This window comes from Salmo salar, chromosome 24 (assembly GCF_965601325.2).
Source record: "Salmo salar chromosome 24, fSalSal1, whole genome shotgun sequence".
NCBI classification, from domain to species: Eukaryota; Metazoa; Chordata; class Actinopteri; order Salmoniformes; family Salmonidae; genus Salmo; species Salmo salar.
The window spans coordinates 22,674,686-22,693,386 of record NC_138314.1 but is presented as its reverse complement, the minus strand read 5'-3'; the positions used below and the strand labels follow the sequence as shown (position 1 = coordinate 22,693,386).

The following is an 18,701-nucleotide window of genomic DNA, read 5'->3' as shown; positions in this document are numbered from 1 at the left end:
TCTGAAGGTAGATGGGGGCAATCAACTCACATATGGTGTCCAGGGCACAGCTGTTAGCTGAGGGGGTCTATAACAGATGGGACAGTGAGAGACATTTCTGGAGAGATGAATTTTTAAAATTAGAAGCTCGAACTGTTTGGGTTTAGACCTGGAAAGTATGACAGAACTTTGCAAGCTATCTCTGCAGTAGATTGCAACTCCTCCCCCTTGGGCAGTTCTATCTTGACGGAAAATGTTGTATTTGGGTATGGAAATCTCTGAATTTTCGGTGGCCTTCCTAAGCCAGGATTCAGACACGGCAAGGACATCGGGGTTGGCGGATTGTGCTAAAGCAGTGAGTAAAACAAACTTAGGGAGGAGGCTTCTGATGTTAACATGCATGAAACCAAGGCTTTTTCGATTACAGAAGTCGACAAATGAGAGTGCCTGGGGACACGCAGGGCCTGGGTTAGCCTCCACATCACCCGAGGAACAGAGGAGGAGAATTTTGAGGGTACGGCTAAAGGCTAGCAAAACTGGTCATCTGGTACGTTGAGGACAGAGAATAAAATAAGCAGATTTCTGGGCATGGTAGAATAGATTCAGGGCATAATGTGCAGACAGGGGTATGGTGGGGTGCGGGTACAGTGGAGGTAAGCCCAGGCACTGAGTGATGATAAGAGAGGTTGCATCTCTGGACATGGTGGTCATACTGGGTGAGGTCACCGCATGTGTGGGAGGTGGGACAAAGGAGGTATCTAAGGCATGTACAGTGGGACTAGGGGCTCCGCAGTAAACTAAAACAATGATAATTATCCTAAACCTTTGCCTCGTTATGTAGACTCCATCTATCACCAGGCCATGATGAGTCTCCCCCTGTTGGCTGACCTGCTCTATTCCACAATATGCAAACTGATTTTCTTCACATGCCTACCTGTAAAAAGAAAAAAATGTTGGTAATGGTTGACAGTTACTCCAAATTGATTGAAGTAAGTCAATTTAAAATCCATATTTCAATCTCGTTATCCAAATTTCAATCAGCTTAATATCTACATTTCTATCCAAATTTAAATCTTAATAGTACTAATTTCAATCCATTTATTATCCAGATTTCAATCAGCTTAATATGTCATATCTCACAATCACACAAATTTCACATCCACATTCACTTAGTACTATTCCCAAACACACTCGGTAAGCTCACTTATTACCCATGTGCAGCTTCAAATAATCTCTTGTCGTTACTTGCTATGCACCATATGTATCTCCTGATTATCCAGATTTCAATCAGCTTAATATGTCATATCTCACAATCACACAAATTTCACATCCACATTCACTTAGTACTATTCCCAAACACACTCGGTAAGCTCACTTATTACCCATGTGCTGCTTCAAAGAATCTCTTGTCGTTACTTGCTATGCACCATATGTATCTCCTGTACATATACTGCTGGGGTGGCAGGTAGCCTAGTGGTTAGAGCGTTGGGCCAGTAACTGAAAGGTTGCTACATCAAATCCCCGAGCTGACAAGGTAAAAATCTCTCGTTCTGCCCCTGAACAAAGCAGTTAACCCACTGTTCCTCGGCTGTCATTGTAAATAAGAATTTGTTCTTAACTGAATGTATTCAAAAACACCTTGTGTTATTTGTAGTGGTTGCAGACCACGTAGACATTTCATATAAATGCCTACAGACAGCTGTCAGCGGGGCTTTCGATGGTACCCTCTTCTCATAAAATAAGACTATGGGTACCTTTTATGCATTACTCACCTTGATTACATTTTTTATCATTTATTTTTATACAAAGTAATTTAAATTGACTTACTGAAATCAGTTGTGATCCCTCAATTGTTTGTGGATGATGTGTCTCCTCCTGGGCAGCTCACAGTAAGGGTCTGGTCTGGGCAGGTCTCGTTGTCTTTTGGTCCCTCACGCTTCATAAAATGCGCCACCGGTTTTCCTCGCAGACCCCAACTGGAAAGCTCCGCAGGCAGAATCAATCATCCAGTTCGTGACACCAAATTGTTGTGGAAATTTGTATACAGGGACACTCGAAGTCAATCTTAAATGAATCACTCTTTATTGTCAGGAAGCTGGAGAGGTCACAGTCAAACATAGATGCATAAAGTACCGGTCTGAAGTGAGTTCTAACGGGGCAGTCCCATTAGTTCCCTTATATACTGACAAGTTATATTTGCATGATTTAGCTTATTCATCATTCATAATTAATATTTGCTTCATTCATGTGACGACCAAAACTGGGTCATGCATGTGACAGACTAATACGTCATGAGGCTTCTTCTCTCTAAGCTGAGACCTTGAAACTGAGATATCCTTTCTCCAAACAAGGCTCTGGGCGTACTGCCAAATTGTAGATATTGATAATGAGGATTCGTTTAATCAGTCACTTGCAAGAACACAGAAATTAGTTTATAGAAAGCACAAACAGAACACAGAAATGTGTTATTTGAAAAGCATAAACACACCCATTACAGTGTTTTGTGTCAAGCTTGTGGTCATGTTGCAGAAGTGTGCAGGAGGGAGAATCCTAGATATGAGAAGTGTGCAGGAGGGCATGAGACAAAGGAATGTGTAATATCGGTGGAAACGTTGTGTGTGTTAACTGTAGGGGTACCCATGGTGCTGGAGATCAGAAGTGTTCGGTGAGAGAAAGGCAGGTTGAGGTTGCCAGGATCAGAGTAGTACAGAAGGTGTTGTATGCTGTGGCAGTGAAGAGAGTAGTAGAGGAAGATAGGTCCAGGGCGAGGAATCCTAAGAGAATCCCCCGTGAGTAGGCCGAGCCCAATAGAGAGTGATAGGAATAACATGTGCTTCAGTAAGGTTGGTTACTTAGCGTTCATAGCCATGATTATCAACTGCACCGCAGAAATGGAACGTAAATCACAGACAATAATTGTTGTGGTGGCAGCTGCGGAGAAGTACTTGGGTGTACTACATTTTCCTGCAGAAGAGCACCGAGGTGTGTTGAACGATAATGTCCCATCCTTCCCGGCTGCCAGCCTGGTGTAGGATAAAATAGGGCCAAGTAGTAGTGAGGTTTTAATGGGTATAGGGTTAGTTGGTAGGGCAATTTCTTCTTCCCTTTTCCCATCCTTTTTTTTTCTCCCCTTTCTGTGTCACAAAATGTTATGAATTCACACTCCAAAACAGTAGGCTAATACACAGCCCACACAATAGGTGGTGGCATGCACCTCTAACATATGTTTGCGTACCGCCATAATATTGTAGAAGAAGAAGCAGAGGAAGGACTGTATGGAAATAGAGAGGGTGTGGCCTGAGGTTACAGTTTCAGGTGAGAGTAACTGAAGGGAAGGGAAGCAAAGGTTTTGTGCTGTTCCAGTCTGTCAGGACTCTTGGAAACGACTTTACCTTTGGAATATTGCTGAACAGAAAGGTAATTTGTATGAATTAATTGTTTGATTGTTGTCTTGAATACTGATAAAATATTATGAATATGAGCTGATATAATCGAGAGTTAAATATACAAATTCCTCACTCAGCAACAGCCATTAAGTTGGAGAGGGGGATAATTAACACTTACGTAAAGTACAGTTGGTTATATTGTAGAGTATATGTCCTCTTTGTAGTATTCCCTCCCTTAGTCTTGGACAGAATGGACATATGCCATTCTGTCCAGGGTTATCTATCCCCCTCAGAAAGAGTGCCCCTCAGAAAGAGTGAGCATATTTTATCGTTGTAGTTTCAGTGCATGATAAAGACTACCTATCTGTTAGCTGAGTAATTTTTCCTCATAAAACTATATTAAAATCACAATGAGGAAGTACACATTCAAACAATTCAGTTAATAATTGTAATCATATTTCTCTTGATGTGCCATACAGGTTTACCAATATGGTCACTATGCGAAAGTGCCTTACATGCTCAAGACTACAGTTGGCTGTGATGTTTGTGCTAACAGTTTATCTCAACACAGGTGAGTTGTCAAATAAATCAGGGTTTCCTAACCTAGTCTCCCCATGTTATCCATTATGTTGGGCCCTTCTAGCCTACACTGCACAAGACCACATTTTCGTTTAATTCATATCAAGGTTTTTCTGTCCATTTATCTTTGTCAGGGGATGTAAAATGTGCCTGTGTGACAGGCATTGACTGTACATTCCTACGCAACAGGTTTATTTCACTCAATGTAAACAATAGTGGGGTGGAGCCCAGACAGTGTCCCAGGTCATAACAACATCAGTTTCTGCTGCATCCAATAGCCAGTGTCTGTCCTACATGTACCTGCATGTTGGATATGTCAAATGTATCAGTAATGCATTTACACTTCTGTGAACTGCCAATGCAGTTTTTCCCCATTTAGAAGTTGTCACTTTAGTCTGTCCCTGCCTGAGGGACTCCACGTTCTTTGTAAGTGTCAACCCTGAATGTGTGTTTTTCTCTGAACCCTCAGATGTCACAGAGGGTATTCAGATAACATCTACAGGGCCTCAGACCATTCAGAAAGCCCAGGGGGTGACAGTCATGCTGGGGTGCACCTTCACCCCTGCCCCCTCTGACATAGGAGAACTGGACATTGAGTGGTACAACGTCCGTCCAGACATGACCCAGAAAGACCAGCTGGTGAGACTACAGAGCAGGGGACACAGGGGATCCTTGATATGGATAACTTATGGGGAGGGTTTGGAGATGAAACATTACATTTACATTTACATTTAAGTCATTTAGCAGACGCTCTTATCCAGAGCGACTTACAAATTGGTGCATTCACCTTATAATATCCAGTGGAACAACCACTTTACAATAGTGCATCTAAATCTTTTAAGGGGGGGTTAGAAGGATTACTTTATCCTATCCCAGGTATTCCTTAAAGAGGTGGGGTTTCAGGTGTCTCCGGAAGGTGGTGATTGACTCCGCTGTCCTGGCGTCGTGAGGGAGCTTGTTCCACCATTGGGGTGCCAGAGCAGCGAACAGTTTAGACTGGGCTGAGCGGGAACTGTGCTTCCTCAGAGGTAGGGAGGCGAGCAGGCCAGAGGTGGATGAACGCAGTGCCCTTGTTTGGGTGTAGGGCCTGATCAGAGCCTGAAGGTACGGAGGTGCCGTTCCCCTCACAGCTCCATAGGCAAGCACCATGGTCTTGTAGCGGATGCGAGCTTCGACTGGAAGCCAGTGGAGAGAGCGGAGGAGCGGGGTGACGTCAGAGAACTTGGGAAGGTTGAACACCAGACGGGCTGCGGCGTTCTGGATGAGTTGTAGGGGTTTAATGGCACAAGCAGGGAGCCCAGCCAACAACGAGTTGCAGTAATCCAGACGGGAGATGACAAGTGCCTGGATTAGGACCTGCGCCGCTTCCTGTGTGAGGCAGGGTCGTACTCTGCGAATGTTGTAGAGCATGAACCTACAGGATCGGGTCACCGCCTTGATGTTAGTGGAGAACGACAGGGTGTTGTCCAGGGTCACGCCGAGGCTCTTAGCACTCTGGGAGGAGGACACAAGGGAGTTGTCAACCGTGATGGCGAGATCATGGAACGGGCAGTCCTTCCCCGGGAGGAAGAGCAGCTCCGTCTTGCCGAGGTTCAGCTTGAGGTGGTGATCCGTCATCCACACTGATATGTCTGCCAGACATGCAGAGATGCGATTCGCCACCTGGTTGTCAGAAGGGGGAAAGGAGAAGATTAATTGTGTGTCATCTGCATAGCAATGATATGAGAGACCATGTGAGGATATGACAGAGCCAAGTGACTTGGTGTATAGCGAGAATAGGAGAGGGCCTAGAACAGAGCCCTGGGGGACACCAGTGATGAGAGCACGTGGTGCGGAGACAGATTCTCGCCACGCCACCTGGTAGGAGCGACCTGTCAGGTAGGACGCAATCCAAGCGTGGGCCGCGCCGGAGATGCCCAGGTCGGAGAGGGTGGAGAGGAGGATCTGGTGGTTCACAGTATCAAAGGCAGCAGATAGGTCTAGGAGGATGAGAGCAGAGGAGAGAGAGTTAGCTTTAGCAGTGCGGAGAGCCTCCGTGACACAGAGAAGAGCAGTCTCAGTTGAATGCCCAGTCTTGAAACCTGACTGATTAGGATCAAGAAGGTCATTCTGAGAGAGATAGCAAGAGAGCTGGCCAAGGACGTCACGTTCAAGAGTTTTGGAGAGAAAGGAAAGAAGGGATACTGGTCTGTAGTTGTTGACATCGGAGGGATCGAGTGTAGGTTTTTTCAGAAGGGGTGCAACTCTCGCTCTCTTGAAGACGGAAGGGACGTAGCCAGCGGTCAAGGATGAGTTGATGAGCGAGGTGAGGTAGGGGAGAAGGTCTCCGGAAATGGTCTGGAGAAGAGAGGAGGGGATAGGGTCAAGTGGGCAGGTTGTTGGGCGGCCGGCCGTCACAAGACGCGAGATTTCATCTGGAGAGAGAGGGGAGAAAGAGGTCAAAGCACAGGGTAGGGCAGTGTGAGCAGGACCAGCGGTGTCGTTTGACTTAGCAAACGAGGATCGGATGTCGTCAACCTTCTTTTCAAAATGGTTGACGAAGTCATCCGCAGAGAGGGAGGAGGGGGGGAGGGGGAGGAGGATTCAGGAGGGAGGAGAAGGTAGCAAAGAGCTTCCTAGGGTTAGAGGCAGATGCTTGGAGTTTAGAGTGGTAGAAAGTGGCTTTAGCAGCAGAGACAGAAGAGGAAAATGTAGAGAGGAGGGAGTGAAAGGATGCCAGGTCCGCAGGGAGGCGAGTTTTCCTCCATTTCCGCTCGGCTGCCCGGAGCCCTGTTCTGTGAGCTCGCAGTGAGTCGTCGAGCCACGGAGCAGGAGGGGAGGACCGAGTCGGCCTGGAGGATAGGGGACAGAGCAAATCAAAGGATGCAGAGAGGGAGGAGAGGAGGGTTGAGGAGGCAGAATCAGGAGATAGGTTGGAGAAGGTTTGAGCAGAGGGAAGAGATGATAGGATGGAAGAGGAGAGAGTAGCGGGAGAGAGAGAGCGAAGGTTGGGACGGCGCAATACCATCCGAGTAGGGGCAGAGTGAGAAGTGTTGGATGAGAGCGAGAGGGAAAAGGATACAAGGTAGTGGTCAGAGACTTGGAGGGGAGTTGCAATGAGATTAGTGGAAGAACAGCATCTAGTAAAGATGAGGTCAAGCGTATTGCCTGCCTTGTGAGTAGGGGGGGAAGGTGAGAGGGTGAGGTCAAAAGAGGAGAGGAGTGGAAAGAAGGAGGCAGAGAGGAATGAGTCAAAGGTAGACGTGGGGAGGTTAAAGTCACCCAGAACTGTGAGAGGTGAGCCATCCTCAGGAAAGGAACTTATCAAGGCGTCAAGCTCATTGATGAACTCTCCAAGGGAACCTGGAGGGCGATAAATGATAAGGATGTTAAGCTTGAAAGGGCTGGTAACTGTGACAGCATGGAATTCAAATGAGGAGATAGACAGATGGGTCAGGGGAGAAAGAGAGAATGTCCACTTGGGAGAGATGAGGATTCCAGTGCCACCACCCCGCTGGCTCGATGCTCTAGGGGTATGCGAGAACACGTAGGCAGACGAGGAGAGAGCAGTAGGAGTAGCAGTGTTTTCTGTGGTAATCCATGTTTCCGTCAGCGCCAGGAAGTCTAGGGACTGGAGGGTAGCATAGGCTGAGATGAACTCCGCCTTGTTGGCCACAGACCGGCAGTTCCAGAGGCTGCCGGAGACCTGGAACTCCACGTGGGTCGTGCGCGCTGGGACCACCAGGTTAGAGTGGCAGCGGCCACGCGGTGTGGAGCGTTTGTATGGCCTGTGCAGAGTGGAGAGAACAAGGATAGACAGACACATAGTAGACAAGCTACAGAAGAGGCTACGCTAATGCAAAGGAGATTGGAATGACAAGTGGACTACACGTCTCGAATGTTCAGAAAGTTAAGCTTACGTTGCAAAAATCTTATTGACTAAAATGACGAAAATGATACAGTGCTGCTGGCTGGTGGAGTAGGCTAGCTAGCAGTGGCTGCGTTGTTGACTTTGAACGTGTAGCTGGCTAGGTAACCTCGATAGTTTCAGTACTACCCCTTGTCATGATACAAAGCAACTTTGTAGCTAGCTAGCTAACATAACACTAATCAAGACGTCCTTGTAATGTATTTAGTTTCTACAATGCTGCTCGTCGGTAATAGTTGGCTGGGTTAGGAAAAATGGCGTCGCGGGGGACGGAAATAGCTGGCTAGCTGACCTCAATGGCTGGCTAGCTAACCTCGGTAATTACTAGACTACACAATTATCAAGCTATGACAAAGACAACTAAGTAGCTAGCTAGCTAACACTGCACTAGTCAAATCGTTCCGTTGTAAAGTATTAGTATCTACAGCGCTGCTAGTCGGTAACGGTTGGCTAGCTAGCAGTGGGTTAATGATGACTAGGTGTGTTGACTAAGTCTGGCGCCGCGTCGCGGCTGGCTAGCTCACCTCGATAATTACTCAAACTACACAATTATCTTAGATACAGAGACAGCAAAGACAACTATGTAGCTGGCTAACTAACACTAACACCGCACTAATCAAGTCGTTACGTTGTAATGTAATAGTTTCTGCAGTGCTGCTAGTCGGATTAAGTTGGCTAGCTAGCAGTGATGACTAGCTAGCTAGCAGCTAGCAGTGTTGACTACGTTAGGATGACGAAGATAGCTAGCCTCGATGTTTACTCTAATTACTCTAAACTACATAATTATCTTTGATACAAAGACGGCTATGTAGCTAGCTAAGAAGAATTGACATGCATTATCAAATGAATATGTTAGTCTTAACATCCACTCATATAATTTAGGTCAGACTAGTCTTGGAGATCTTATCCTCACTGTTTCAGTAAAAAATCGTGTTCTGAATATGTGTTATCAATACTTGTGTTGTGTAGTTTTTGTCATTGAACTGACTCTATCTCTTAGATCTTATCTTATTCAGGAGGGAAAAAAATGCATTATGGGGACCCCAGCTTGTCTACCAGGATGAACTTCACAGGAGCCCCCGTACTGGGAGATGCATCCATCTCCATCTCTGCAGTGAAGGTCTCAGACACAGCCACCTACCAGTGCAAAGTCAAGAAAGCGCCGGGTGTCGACATGCGAAAAGTCACTCTGGTGGTGATCGGTGAGGAAAGCCGCCCCTCCCAGGCTGGTTTCTGTTTTACCAGTTTCATCATTCCACTGTTTTGTGTCTCCTGTTTTTAAATTTGCTCTCTCACTGAGATGGAATGTTAACACCCTGTTAACGCCTTGTTATCTCCGATACTTTCATCCAGCAGCCACACCTCTTTCCTTTGTTCCTATCAATATACCCAATTTCCTCTGGTGGAAATACACTTAGAAGAAATCAACACGTTTACACAATGGCTCATTTTGCTATTGGTTGCAAAAATGCTTATGTACAGTACAGGGGCACAACTTTGGTTTTAGAAGCGGGGGGGAACATAATTATATATATTTTTTGGTCCAGTCGGATAAACACACCAAACAGCCTACCCGACCACTCGGAGGCATCCGCATGGTCCTAAAGCACCTTGCTTCGTTTTGTATCACATTCCAATGATAATACTGGTGGGGGACTAAAATGCAATGTCCCCAGCGCCCCTGGTACAGTACATCAAAGGAAATCTTTCCAAAGACACTGTTTTACCTCTATTCTCTTGCACCAGTCCCTCCATCAATGCCTAAGTGCTGGGTTGAAGGTGGCGAGGAGAAGGGGAGCGATGTCTCCCTCCGATGCAAGTCCTCCGTGGGATCCAACCCCATCAACTATGTCTGGACCAGAGAGAGTGGAGGGGCCATCCCGCCCACAGCAACACAAAGTAGGAACCAAGAACCAAAGCCTCTAGATAAGACATGGCACACATAACCATAGATCTACTGTACTGTACATGTTGATATACTGAGGTGAGGTGTGGCTTGTAGCTGGCAGTGATTGTCTTTGTGTTTTTTTTTTTAGACTCTCAGACTGGAGAGCTGATGATAAGAAATCACTCAGAGAGCTACATGGGAAACTATCTTTGTGTGGTGTCGAATCCTGTTGGCAAAGCGCAGTGTACATACACCCTGCACGCATACAACCGTAAGTTTAAAACCACAAATGTCTTTATGCCTGTTAATTGGGAGAAAGAAAGTGAGAATGGTGCATATGTGTGGACGTATTCCTTGGAACCTGTCTGAATATCAGGACCTTTTTAGCTTCTAACAAGGCAGGGACCATAGCGGGTGCTGTGATTGGTGCCCTGCTACTGTTGCTCCTCCTCCTGCTTCTCATCTGGCTTCTGGTCTGCTGCTGCCACAAGCGTCGCTATGAGAAGGAGGTTGCCCATGAAATCAGGTATGAAATATGACATTCCATACATTCCAATAATTACATGCTGCAGCAGACAAACTGGAAAATGAATTTAACTCCTACCTTTCTGTGCTTCTCCTCCGTGGCCTGGCCCTACCCCTGCCCACCAGAGAGGATGCCCCAGCCCCAGAGAGTCGCCCCGCCAGCAGGAACTCCAGCTTCCGCTCGGTCCTAGGCTACCGCTCCCACCCCGGGGTGGTCTACAGCTCCGTAAGAAAGGGCCAGCCCAAGAGGACAGAATCAGGCCATAGCAGCATCTACACAGACAGGAGCAAAGGCACGCCCGCCCCCAGCGGGCAGCAGGCCCCTCCTCTGTTGAAATATGACAGCAGTTATGGCTACCCTGTGTAACAATGTTTTGGGTTGGGATAAGAAACCTCATCACATTTTTGAAGTGTCAGTTTTAGGACATTTTACCAAACTTCCGTATAAACAACTATCACATGCAGGCATAGACCACCACAGTGGAGGTGTCATAATACCCATAAAACCTAGCGGTCAAATAGAGAAATGGTTCCAATTGTTTTCCTCCATTTTTCCCATAGGGGATTTTAGAAACACTTAAAATAAGGTCTGTGTTTTGTGTAGGCTTACCCTGGCGTGACGTTTTGATAACCATTTAAATCTCTCTAGGACAAGGGGACTTTTATCAAAATATTTGGTTCTATTTACTCTGTTTGAAAATGCTAATTTGCATCAAAGTAGACATCATGCAAGACTACAAATCAGTGCAAGCTCCTGACACCTTTGCTAACAGGTATTGTGTCAGTTTTAAAACTTGCACAAGACAGTTCACAGAATTATCAGTTTAAAGAAATTTAGCACATTTTTTCAATTATACCTTTAGCTAACATGTAGATAGTTAATCGAGTGATTCTTAACTTTGCCTCGATTCAGCAGTTTTGTCCAGATCATCATGGTATTTGTTGTTCTTTATGATAGCCACATACAGGCAAATATATTGATAAAAGTCATCTTATCCAAGAGACATTTACACGGTTATCAAAATGTCACGCCAGGGTAAGCCTACACAAAACACCGCCCTTATTTTAAGTGTTTCTAAAATCCTCTACGGGAAAAATGAATGGAGGAAAAACGATTGGAACCATTTCCCTGTTTGACCGCTAGGTTTTATGGGTATTAAGATTCATACTGTGGTACTCTATTAAAGGATATGTTTTATGTATAATCTCGTTCCCAGCCAGAGCATGTGAGGGGAGTTGAGCGGTTGGAAATCCAGACAGGGAGCCTAAGAAGGAACGAAAAGTGCGAAAAGTGCGAGTGCGACACAATAGGCTGGTAGGGACATAAAGATCAACCTTTTGTTGTATTAAATCATTGTAGTCAATTATAGGCTGTGACTTACTTAGAATTAAATACAAAATAAACCCAAAAATTACTTATTAGTGCCTTTTACATTTTTTTAAATACAAGTTTGGCCAGTCTGTGGCTTCAGGCTCAGATGGTACCTGGAGAGCCAGCCAGCAGCGGAGACTACCCTCCCCACACTTGCAGAGCTACTGGGGATGCTAAACACCCCTTTGGCCACTCTTGCTGGGAAATAGGTAGGCCTAACGGTTTTTAGGCAAAATAACCAAATCAAAACGGAATGCTCCTTGAATGTGGGAATATGCCAGGCCTATTGGGCCAAAATCAATTATGGCCTGTTGTATAGATAATAGAACAAAACTACACTTAAGGTTTAAGAGATCAGATTTTTGTTTATAAAGACTTTGCTTCAATGATGTAGAGATAACAATGTTATCTCCCCACCTCGTTCCTTTCTTTTAGCATGTGCACGTAGTAAGTACACCATTATACTTTCAGAATACGTGTCTTTTCAGATTCCACAATGATTATTTAATTGTGGACACTATATCACCGCACTCCCTCTCTTGCTCTTGGTCCTCATCTTGGTAAGTCACCTTTATTAAGCACCTGTGTGTTTCATCAGCTTCTTTCTGAAAATATTTAGCGAACTCCATGATAGTAGCTATAGTTAGCAGCACACAAGTAGACTGCAAATGCATGCTGGGCCGGGCATGCCCTGAGCTTGTGAAGTGAGTGCTACTGGCCTGAGCTCTTGAAGTGAGTGCTACTGGCCTGAGCTCTTGAAGTGAGTGCTACTGGCCTGAGCTCTTGAAGTGAGTGCTACTGGCCTGAGCTCTTGAAGTCAGTGCTACTGGCCTGAGCTCTTGAAGTGAGTGCTACTGGCCTGAGCTCGTGAAGTGAGAGCGAAATTGGAGCCTGAGCAAAGCCCTACGCTCTAGCCTTTGGGAATCACGCTCCAGTCGAATTTGGAACGCTCTGCTCACATACTCTGTTCCCAGCCACTTCCACCCTGCGCTTAGCCTGGGGACTATTGGTGCAATAGTGCAATGGGTAATATTTTAGTCACGTGTTGCTAAATTCAGGATTTTGCAAATGAGAAAGAGGTTCTATTTAAAGTGTATGTCTGCAGTGAGTGTCAGATGTATGTTTTTAAATCTATGTATGTTTTCATTGCCCAGGAGACAAGTAACTCAAATGTTTGTCATCTTTTCTATAATTTCACAATAAAGCACTTTCTTTTTTTCTTTTTTTTTTACTAAGAACTTGTTTATCAAGCATGTGATTAATCTGTGTCACCAACTGAAAAAAGCAAATGACCCCACCCTCAACACGCCAAGCCAAATTCACAAGGGAACTCATTTTGACTAGTGATGCTGCAGATTTGATTGACAGACTTTCGTTGGAAATCTTTTTTTATGATGAGATGGAATAACATCATGTGCCAGTCAGATATGTGAATATGATATTGATTTTGGTAGAAAACGAGAGTATGAAGCAGACTGGCTTCAGAAGTAGACAGCTCAGAGGAGAAAATCTTGCAGAAAGTCTATGATCAAAGGAATTTTTCTACCTATGTAGAAGTAGTGTGGAATGTCTACAATGATTCATTTGGCTGCAAGGATCTCTGGGTTTTTGCTTTCTCTTTTTGGTTTGTGCATTTTCATACTATAGACCGGGTGTCAAACTCATTCCACGGAGGGCCGCATGTCTGCGGATTTCCAAACCTTCCTTGTATTTGATTGATTAATTAAGTTGACAAATTAGTAAGGAACTCCAATCACCTGATTGTCTAGGTCTTAATTGAACAGAAAACCCATAAACCAGCAGACACTAGGCCCACCATGGAAGGAGTTTGACATCCCTGCGCATAGAGCATAATATTGGATCTACTGCCGCGTTCAAAACAACTGGAAACTCAGAAAAATATGAGGTCAAATCATGATGTCAGTGATCTTCAGGTCAGAAAGTCAGAGCTCTAAAAAGAGGCCCCAAGTTGGATTGACCGTTGAAATCGATTTTTCCCACTCTGAGCTCATTTTTTTTGTTCTCAAGTTGGTTTGAACGCACTGAAGTCGGATGTCGAAGATTTCCAAGTTCTGAGTTCCCAGTAGTTTTGAACGCAGCATTAGTATAGCAGGGGTGTCAAACTCATTCCGTGGAGGGCCTAGTTTTTGTTATTTCCTTTCAATTACCCCGGAGACAACCAATTGTGACCTTAATTAGTGACCTTAATTAGTGACCTTAATTCATCAATCAAGGAAAGAGCGAAAACCCGCAGACATTTGGCACTCTGTGGAATGAGTTTGACACCTGTGACTTAAACGCAACATGTACAGTGTTTCATTAGCTGAAATAAAAAATCCCCGGAATTTTTCAAACGCACAAAAAGCTTATTTCTCTCAAATTTTGTGCACACATTTGTTGACATCCCTGTTAGTGGGCATTTCTTCTTTGCCAAGATAATCCATCCACCTGACAGGTGTGCCATATCAAGAAGCTGATTAAACAGCATGATCATTACACGGGTGCACATTGTGCTGGGCACAATAAAAAACTCCTGAATTGCTGGGCCTGGCTCCCCAGTGAGTGGGGCCTGGCTCCCCAGTGGGTGGGCCTGTGCCCACCCAGGCCCACCCATGGCTGCGCCCCTGCCCAGTCATGTGAAATCCATAGATTAGGGCCTAATTTATTTATTTCAATTGACGGATTTCCTTATATAAACAGTAACTCAGTAAAATCGTTGAAATTGTTGCATGTTGCATTTATATTTTTATTCAGTATAGATTCAAGCCTGCCACAAATAATTAAGCATGTTTTCATTGTGCCCTTGCCAAGCAGAAGGCTTTATTGCTTTACAAGGTTGACCCTGTAAAGTAGAGCTGTTCAATGTCAATCCTGGAGGGCCAAAACACTTCTGGTTTTCGTCCTCTCCTTCTAATCAGGGACTGGTTCAAACAAGGGACACCAGGTGAGTGGAATTAACTACCAGGTACTGAAGTGTTTCGGCTCTCCAGGACCAGATGTCACGAACTTCTTCATCATCCGATGATATAGCGAAATCGTCGTCTGAAAGTGTGGACCAATACGCAGTAGAGTTGGTGTTCATTTTCTTAATTTATTAAAGAACATTGAACACGAGAAAACAATAAGCACGACAAATGACAGTTTTGCAGGCTCACAAAAACATGCAATGCAAAAACAATCTCCCACAAATCACAAACACACCCTAATATATGGGACTCTCAATCAAAGGCAAAGAGAAAACACCTGCCTTCAATTGAGAGTCCCAACCCCAATTAATCAACTATAGAAACACAGACTACCTAGACTAGACATAGAATTACCTAAACATAGATCATAAACCAAAAACCCGGAAATACTAAATCAAACGCCCTTTTCCCAAAACACCACCCTGAACCACATAAAACAAATACCCTCTGCCACGTCCTGACCAAACTACAATACCAATTAACCCTTATACTGGCCAGGACGTGACACCAGAATTGAACAGCCCTGCCTTAAAGTGATGAATTAACACAGCATTTAAAGGTGAGCCAAAGGCAGGTTGTCCCCTTTATGATACGTAAATTGACCTTGTGGGACGATGTGTAAATCTGTGGCCATAGCTCCAGGAAGTACATTTGCATGGACACTGGACCTCCCGCCTGAGAGGTTTTGTTCAGTATCTGTGGTTTGGCAAACCTGTCATGCTGCAGTACTTCTCGTACAGTAATTCCACCGGATATACACACATCTTCACCCCAGGTCAATGGAAATACCCTGCCACCACTGCCTTTTGCCATCCCCACCATGCAAATACTATTGTGAATAGAGTTTGATGCTTCTTTATAAATTCCAATCAGGCTTCTCTGAAATCAAAGGGTCTGTGCCTCGACTTGCGATGCCGTTCTCAGTCAACATCTTCAGGCAACTTCTAAAAGCCAATCTTTTACCTTTTTTTACAAATATATTTTCATCTTCAATGCTAAGATTTTGAATCAGACAACCTATTTCAAGTTGTACTAAAAGAACCAAGAAAAAACATCAGACGCAAAGAGATCTTTTTCTGAGGTAAAGCTGCATCTAAAATAACCACACACAACATGATGTAAATGCTTACCTTGCCCTTGTGGACTTTAAAATGTTTTCCAGTTAATTTTCTATTTGTACATTTCTTCTACAGAGAACAGAAACCTCCTGGCTATGTGTTGGTCTGATTCAAATGAAGAAAACCCTTGACTGTCTGTGTTAAGTGAAGAATTTGAAAGTAAATGCATATTAAAAAAGCTTGCAAAATATGGTATTGAAATATTCGAGCACTACCTCCCCCTCAATCTCGAACACATCTTAAAACACCTAAAATTAGCTGGTGGACGTTGTTTAAAGAACCAACAGCACCATGCAAGGAGCTAATAAGGTGGCTATCTGGGTCATTACTGGCCTGATGGCCGTACTCACCATGTTCTTCAACCTGTTCATCTTCCTGATGAGCCTGAAGAGCTATAAGCAAAACAAACACTGGACCCCCTGTGAGACCATCATCACAGCCCTGTCCCTGGCCAATGGAGCTCACCAGCTGCTCTGCTATCTCTGGATGACCATGATCGAAATAGACAAAGACTGCCGACTGGAAGAGCTGTTCTACTCCTTAATGATATTGACAGTGTTCAGCCTCAAGTTCACCATCATGTGGACCACCTCCTTCCTGACCTTCTACTACAGCACCAAGCTAGTCATCGAGCCCATCCACTGCTACACCAAGATCCAGGAGGCCATCCTGAAGCACGTCACCACTGTGGTCCTGGTCATCCCTATGTGTGGTCTCAGCACGTGTCTGCCCATGCTGACTGTCCTCGTCCCTGAGAACAACACATCGGAAAACATGGACTGCGGTTCCATCATGCCTGATGACACCCCTGGCATGATCTATAACACTGTTTATCTAGTCCTCTCTAACATCCTACCAGGAATTCTGATGGTAAAGTGTTGCATATCCATCTCTGTTCACCTGGGCATCCATCTCCAGCACATGAAGGCCAGTACCAATGGTTCCCACGCACCCAAGCTGGGCTCTGAGATGCGGGTGATACGCATGACCCTCGCCCTGGTGGTTGTTTTTCTCTGTTTCATGGTGGTTGATCTATATGCGTACTATCAGGTGACGGTGAAGAAAGAGAATGCTATTCTGCTCTCTTTTCTCTTCACCTCCATCTATACCACTTTCAGTGCCTTGGTTCTTATCTACGGTAAGAAGACATTCTGGAAGGTTCTCCTCCACTCTTACAATGTCGGCCTGGATGAGTTTCCCTGTCTGTCCTGCCTAAAGGTGCCAGAGACCAAACGCAAACCCAACTCTTCTCACACAGTCAAACACTGAGTCATACCATGGTAGCCACAATGGTCTTGGGTACGTTAATTTAACATGTTGCGGTGAGCATTCTGGCACAAAAATGGTCACTGTGCATCACCCAGGTGGGTGCCCCACATTGGTGGTGATGAGGTGAGTTTCCCCCTGCTATGTAAAGCGTTTTGAGTATCTCTGTTAGAAGAAAAGTGCTATATAAATCCAATTAATTATTTGCATTATTATGTTTGGATAGTATGGATTTAGAGTCATCTGCTTGTCTGACCACTTAACTTCATCATTAGGTTCAATGTGTTGCTTGTTTTTCCAGGCATAAACCTATATTAGATATATAAAATAACATGTGAATAAGTAATATTTTAGCTAACAGCCCTGTCTCTATTGTTTACTGTTCTTCTCAGTATAATTAAGAATATTTTTCAATGAGGTGTAGTTATTAATTCATGAATAACCTGACTTTTGCCATTACAGATATTGATTAAAATATGTACAGTCCATATTAATATCATGGCTACTCATAGGGCTTTGCCATAGCCTACAATAAATGCCTCTTTCGCCTTTGTTGTTTCTCTCATCTCAATAGCTAATATCCAGTGTCAGTTTCTATCTTTTTCAGCTGAGAGCATAGCGAATGGGATTCTTATGGTTCTGTATATTCCTTTGACATCTATACCAAGGTCATTACTAGATAACAACCAAACAAGACACTCTACCAATCAAACTGCATTTGGAAAGGGTAGTTAATATTTGCTGAAAATCTGTACGATGTAATGTGGTTGCATACACATTCTGTATAACCTCTGTTCACAAACCATCTAGAATATTAAGGAAAATATGCAGGGGTGGAAAGCATACGTGTAACGATCGTCGTGCAGGAAGGAAGAAGTGGACCAAGGCGCAGCTGGGAGCGAACTCATGTTATTTATTACAGACTGAAATAACACGGTCAAAACAGAGAATAAATGTATCGCTACTGCTCCAACAAAAAGAGACAACAACCCACAAACATCGTGGGGGGAAAAGGAACTTAAATATGATTCCCCAATCAGAGGCAACTAGTGACAGCTGTCTCTGATTGGGAATCGACAGAACCCAACATAGAAATACGCCCCAAAGCAAGGCTATACCAAAAACATAGAAAATAAACTATAGAAATGCCACACCCTGACCAAAATAGAAGAGTTCACCTGGTCAGGGCATGACAATACGGAAATATCCTACTCCAGTAGAAGTATTATTACTTTAAATACATTTTACTCAAGTAGATTTAAAATTACTGGTGTAAAAAAAACGACTCAAGTAAAGGCAAAAAGTAGCCCATTTAAAAAGTACTCAGAGTGAAAGTAATTGAGTTACTACTTTATATAAAAACCTTAATAATTAGCTACTTTCGCTAAGGTTACTTGAAAGTTGTTACACATGATCTTTACCATGCCATGAAAAGGAAGAGAGGAAATTAATGTACAGATGGAATTTATGAGTTGCTAAGGTAAAAAATTAAGGATTTGTAAAAAGAATATACTATTAACATTTGAAAATAAATTAAACATTCAAAGCAATTAAAATGTATTGATAAATACATACCCAATATAAAATAAAGTACATAAACAATGAAGTTGCCAGACTTCAATATACTCCATAAATAAACATGTCTAATCCTTCACCTATTCAATCCCTCATTCACCCCTCTGTTACTTGTCCATAGGACCGGCCGACATTCACTG

The 18,701-nt window shown here is 44.1% G+C and overlaps 2 protein-coding genes across 2 annotated transcripts; both read left to right on the top strand.

Annotated features, from left to right (window-relative positions):
• The first annotated feature begins 3,262 nt into the window (after nt 1–3,262).
• On the top strand, nt 3,263–12,874 carry vsig8b (V-set and immunoglobulin domain containing 8b). The gene is made up of 8 exons (XM_014171950.3): nt 3,263–3,396; nt 3,845–3,936; nt 4,414–4,583; nt 8,852–9,053; nt 9,598–9,750; nt 9,888–10,010; nt 10,127–10,265; nt 10,391–12,874. The coding sequence occupies exons 2-8, from the start codon at nt 3,855–3,857 to the stop codon at nt 10,629–10,631; spliced, it is 1,110 nt and encodes a 369-aa protein (XP_014027425.1). The 5' UTR covers nt 3,263–3,396; nt 3,845–3,854; the 3' UTR covers nt 10,632–12,874.
• A 2,942-nt stretch (nt 12,875–15,816) lies between these two features.
• Nucleotides 15,817–17,258, top strand: tas2r202 (taste receptor, type 2, member 202). The gene has a single exon (XM_014171953.3). The coding sequence runs from the start codon at nt 16,012–16,014 to the stop codon at nt 16,987–16,989; it is 978 nt and encodes a 325-aa protein (XP_014027428.1). The 5' UTR covers nt 15,817–16,011; the 3' UTR covers nt 16,990–17,258.
• Nucleotides 17,259–18,701: the final 1,443 nt, after the last annotated feature.

What these genes read in the sequence shown, in the direction of transcription:
- vsig8b (XM_014171950.3), top strand. Translation starts at nt 3,855, where the DNA reads ATGGTCACTATGCGAAAGTGCCTTACATGCTCAAGACTACAGTTGGCT. An exon ending in CCCGCCCACAGCAACACAAA is followed by an intron (nt 9,751 to 9,887) that starts GTAGGAACCAAG and finishes TTTTTTTTTTAG; the next exon opens with ACTCTCAGACTGGAGAGCTG. An exon ending in CACCCTGCACGCATACAACC is followed by an intron (nt 10,011 to 10,126) that starts GTAAGTTTAAAA and finishes GGACCTTTTTAG; the next exon opens with CTTCTAACAAGGCAGGGACC.
- tas2r202 (XM_014171953.3), top strand. Translation starts at nt 16,012, where the DNA reads ATGCAAGGAGCTAATAAGGTGGCTATCTGGGTCATTACTGGCCTGATG.